Consider the following 5,738-nt stretch of genomic DNA (forward strand, 5'->3'; position numbering starts at 1 on the left):
GATTAGAATTTCAGACCCGTAGCGCATGCGTATGCTGAGCAGCGCCCTCTGAACGGCGGATGGATCCGAATAAATAGACGGCTGTAGCCAAGCGAGTATGGTTATCGGTGGTTATCTGCTAGTGGTAAATGTTAGCTTAGTCATTACTTATGCCTATTCGACGAAAGAGAACGAGATTTCAACAACTTACGGAATTTAAACGGGAGAGAATCATCGGCCTTCGAGAAGCTGGATTATCTTATCGAGCAGTAGCCGCTCGTGTGCAGCGAAACAGCAGCACAGTGATGCGTGTTTGAAAGCAGTGGATGGACGAGTGTCGGACAACTCGGAAATCCGAGAGTGGATCCTGAAATGTCACGTCAGCTCGCGATGATAGACACCTGTTCAGCGTTGCGCTAACGGACCGTACGGCTCCCTCTAGCCAACCAGCATACGGGGCCAACCAGCATAGGAACTGGCTTGTTGATTGGCAGCGTGTCGTGTTTTCTGACCAATCTCGTTTAAATTTGTGGTACCATGGTGGCCGCATTCGTGTCAGACGCTATGCCGGTGAACGCCATCTTCCGGAGTGCGTTATCGAACGCCACAGTGGAAGAACACCCGGGGTTATGGTCTGCGGTGACATAGCATATCATGGACGATCTCGATTGCTACGAATTGTGGGTAATCTGAACAGCAACAGGTACATCAGTGAAGTTCTGCAGCCCAAGCTGTTCCCTTCCTTCAAGCCTTGCCAGGCGCTGTATTTCAACAGTACAATGCCCGCCTTCATATTGCTAGGACTGTTCAATCCTTCCTTGCATCGCGACAGGTACAACTTCTTCCTTGGCCGGCGTATTTCCCGGATATGTCGCCGATTGAACATGTGTGGGATTTCGTTGGTCGGCGTCTCGCTCGTAATCCTCGTCCTGTTGCTTCTACAGACGAACTTTGGGTACGCATACAAACAGTATGGAATTCTCTTCCTCAAACAGACATTCAAAGTTTGCATGACTCCATGCCACGTCGTGTAGCAGCACTTATTACGGTGCGTGGTGACTACACAAAATACTGATTTCGATCTCTTATTATTGTTTGTTTGCTTTGAAAGTTTAATCATTTATCTGTACCACTACCACTCAAGTGTGTATGAAATTTCATTCAATTATGACGATTCCTTCATGGTGTTGCAATTTTCACAAACAGGAGTTTAATAGTCGATGTCAAAACTTGTGTTTACATCGATTTCCAGAAATCTCAATTATTTAATTGATAAAACTTAAAAAATGAAATGTATAATTTTGTTATTATATAAATCAATTTCTTAATTGAACACACATACACAGTGATAATTGTTCACAAAATTTGTTTTTTCGATATTATTTTCTTAAAGTACTACATTCTCTATGATTTTTGTCTTTGTATTGATTTTCTTTAGGGAGAAATCATTTTAAGACACGAAACATATAAATTGACAAAGAACGGAGAGTAATGATAAATATTACAATTTATGAATCTATTTATCTCCAAGAATTAATTTATCTCCAAGAAATCGTTTTGACGTTTCAAAAGCTTTTTCTAATCGATTGCTCAAATTCTCTGAATTGGTTTTTATTAAACTCTTAAATGATTTTATATTTTGACAATACTTTTTTTTCTTCAGAAATCAGAGATTTCATTCCAATTCATCGTCATTTAAAGTCAGCATCATATTCTAAAACTATTCGGCCCATTAGATTCAGAACAATGTACATTTATCAAACTAAAAGATCATCTAATACAAAATGCTTCATTTATTACATTTTTGGATATTTAGGTATGGTTCGACTGAAACCTTCAAAATGGCATGTGTGCGTTTTATATACAGTTCGGGCCACACTATTTTTGGCTTTCGTAAATTATATAGCTTTGGGAGTTTACGTTGTCATCGAAGCCAAAGAAGTAAAAGTAAGCATCATCTACAGTTTTAGTAACATTACGAACGTAATTGCTTTGGTGACAATGAATTTGAAAAGCACTCAACTGACGAGGCTTCTCACGACAAAATCGATGCACTCTTATCTGAAAAGCAGACACATCACGCTCATGACGGCTTGCTTAAATGCCCTGCCTGCATATTACGTTATTTCTCCGATGTTCTTCTCATATGGAGCTGAAGATACAAACTTTTTCACATTTGGATACGTATTCAAGAATACAGCGGTGCAATACGGAGTCGTTTTTTTATCACGTTGGCCGCAATCGCTTCTATACAATGCATGCAATTTTATAGCCCTTGCTTACTTAATCATTTGCCACAAGATCTGTCGTAATCTTGACAAATTGACTAAAGACATTAATGCCACACTTCCGGAAATGCTCGACCGATACTTGCAGAAGGATTTTGCTGCCAAACGATCTGCAATTTTCAGGCATTTGGAGGAAATTCAGGCTACATTCTCAGTACCCATATTCTTTGTGTTTAATACTTTTTTCTGGATGACTTTCTCCACAATCGGAAGTTACTTATCCATGAGTAACACCCTAATGTATGACATAGATACGGCCAACTTTATGGTCACCTCAGTGGGAGCATTGATGGCCATTTTGTTTAAGGTTGGTCAAGTTCCCATTGACATTGGAAAACTTCGGAAGGCTTTTTACGAAAAGATGGAAGCCAGGTCTCTGAAAGAAATTAATGTCGGAAATGTGGATCGTACACTGTACGATACTCCAGAATTTGTGCTCTCGGGAATGGATATCATTTGCTTCCGAAGAAATACCATTTTAGGATTATTGGGTTCAATACTTACTTACAGCTTCTTACTACTGAATGAGAAAACTTAGTTTCTCTGAATTCGGCACTCGAATGTTAATGCTCGCTACTCAAATGTCATTATATACACTCTATTCGACCCCAAAGTATACATATGTATTCAGAATTTCTCTGAACATTTTTGTTCAAGAACTTTTTGCACAAAAATAAATGCTTTCATTTTAACAGGGATCCTGTGAGACTCGTAAATTTAAAAAAGTGGCAGCATAAATTAAACATATTTCGATAATTAATTAATTTTTGTGTAACCATCACTAAAAGTTATTTACCAAAGAAAGTACACTCATGGACAAAACAATTAGCGCACCAAGGAGGAGTCATCAAAATGAAACAAAATTTTACATACGTAATGACTTCTTTGATATAAGTAAATGATTAGAAAATCAGCGAAAAAGGATAATTTATTTCAGAGAAAAAGGCAAAAGAACAGAGGAGTTAATACCCCGTTGGACCCCCTCTAGCACGAATGCACGATACGATACGATCGGGCATTGATGTATACAAATTCTGTATGATGTCTTTAGACATTTTGTTACATATTTGCTACAACCTTGCCTCCAGTTTATTCAAACTCGTGGAGTGCCTAATTAGCCGTCCCAAATGATCCCAGATTATCTCGATTGGAGAAAAATTTGGGGATCGGGCAGGCCAAGGAAGAGTAGTAACAGTACGGAGACAGTCTTTTGACGCCCTTGCTGTATGAGGCAGAGCATTGTCTTGTTGAAAAATGGCTCCTGGGAGCCGTTGCATCAGAGGCAACACATGTGCCTGCAGGATTTCATGGACATACCACTGGGCTGTCATGGTGCCACGGAACAATGCTAGGGGTGACCGTGTATTGTAGGCAATGGCACCCCATGCCATCACGCCAGCTGTGGGAGCGGTATCTCGCTGTACAGCAAAGGCAGGATTGAGACTTTCACCACGGGTCTCCACACACGAACACGATTGTTGTCACAGCTGAGATTGAATCTGGATTCGTCGCTAAAGACGACCTGGTTCCATTCCACTGCAATTCAGTTTCCTCGTGCGCAACAAAACTCCAAACGGAGGTGTCGATAGGTGGGCGTCATGAGCAGCACACGTAATGGGAGCTGCGATACCAACTGTCTTTCAGCCAGGCGCCTTCGTATGGTTCGAGAAGACACAGGGGCCCCTAGTATTATTCCGTGGCACCATGAAAGCTCGGTGGTATGTCCAGGAATTTTTATGTCCAGGACCAGCCTTTTTTCAGCAAGACCATGCTCGGCCTCATACGGCAAGAGTGGCACAAGACTTTCTCCGTACTGTTACTACCCTTCCTTGGCCTGCCCGATCCCCAGATTTGTCCCCAATTGGGAATATCTGGGGTTATTTGGGATTGCGAGTTGGGCATCCCTCGAGTTTGAATGAACTAGAGGCAAGGTTACGACAAATATGGAACGAAATGTCTCAAGACATCATACAGAACTTGTATGCCTCAATGCCCGATCGTATCGTATCGTGCATTCGCCTCAAATTATCCTACTTCTTTAATTTTCTAATCATTTACTTATACCAAAGTAGTCATTAAGTATGTAAAATTTTGTTTCATTTTGACGACTCCTTCTAGGTGCGCTAATTTTTTTGCCCATGAGTGTATATAGACATGGAAATTCCAGCTTCTAAACCGCTTAACGACAAAATGGTAAATTAAAATAAGAAATATCTTTTAGAATTAACCTCATTTTACTACCACTACCAAGATTTTTCAAGGACCGAGAGAGCCCTGTTTTAATCAATTGCAGGATATACATTTTGAAATTATTCAGATCTATAATTTTACGAAGCAATCATTTGTAACTATTCAACTTCACAAATATATTCCATTATAACCATCCTTAATATACATTTTTAGAATTCTGATCAAAAATAAAGTTGGAAAAAAATGAACACATTGGGAACCAATAATCAATATTCAAGCGAAAGAAATAATCTCATTTATTCAGAGAAAGTATGTTTTTCTGACTGATTTCGTAACTCAAAGTATCATCTGCACTTATTAATTAGCATATTTGAAATCACCCCTTTGAGCCATTAAGATTGAGTACTAAAACTTGAATATCCAATAAGATCAAAATTTATTCAGAGTAATCCTTTTTTTTTTTTGCGCATTGTACATGAGACAATGCAATACATTATTTTAGCATAGAAAACTAACTCCACATAATTATCTCAAGCAACCTTAACGTCAAACTTGACACAGAAATCTCAACATTTCAATTTTTCTTATATGTAAATTGTTTAAAATAAACTTATTACGGTACCTTCTTTGTTTGTTTCGACCGTAGCATCATTTTATGCATGAGGAATGCTAAAAAGAAAAAAGAAATGGCTGTGAACAATGTACTTTCACACTAGAAACTACCTTATTTCAAACTAAAATTGCAATATCAACTAAAATTGAAATTGGTGACAAGCATATATATTTTTTTTTGAATTTCAACACACACTTATAAGAATTTAAAAAAATAAATAGAAAATACTTCATTAGAAGCATTTGTAGAACATCAAATACATTGCACGGACGATTTTATATTACATTTTGTGTGCTTGCAAAATTTTATGTATACATACTCAACCTTTCAGAACGCGACTGCACAAATTTTACGACATATTCGGTTCGGTTTTTTTTTTGTTGCAAATCGCAGCTTGTCAAAAGGTCATCTCAACTTCTCTTTCAACCCTTCCACGCATCATGGAATGGGCCAACTGGAAGTCACGTGACAATTTAAATTTTTCAATGAAGTTTTGTGCTATGTTGTTGCTGGTTCGTACAATTAACAAAACGCAAGTCGCCATGGGGGAAATTTCGAAAAAAAGCATTTCTCTGTTATTTTTTTTAATAATTGACGTGTATTATTTAAATTTGTATAATTTCAAATCTATTATTTTTATATCGGTTTTCGTGACAAATATATATATA

General features: G+C 38.2%; 1 protein-coding gene across 1 annotated transcript in view; it reads right to left on the reverse strand.

Annotated features, from left to right (window-relative positions):
* LOC107443353 (uncharacterized) overlaps positions 1 to 5,738 on the reverse strand; it is a gene marked incomplete at its 3' end in the record, with an annotated part of 30,679 nt that overhangs the window by 19,994 nt on the left and 4,947 nt on the right. Inside the window, 1 exon segment of the mRNA XM_071185340.1 lies at positions 5,080 to 5,126. Within this exon segment, the coding sequence (XP_071041441.1) occupies positions 5,080 to 5,126 (47 nt within the window).

The sequence above is a fragment of the Parasteatoda tepidariorum genome, chromosome 9 (genome assembly GCF_043381705.1).
Source record: "Parasteatoda tepidariorum isolate YZ-2023 chromosome 9, CAS_Ptep_4.0, whole genome shotgun sequence".
In the NCBI taxonomy this organism is placed as follows: Eukaryota; Metazoa; Arthropoda; class Arachnida; order Araneae; family Theridiidae; genus Parasteatoda; species Parasteatoda tepidariorum.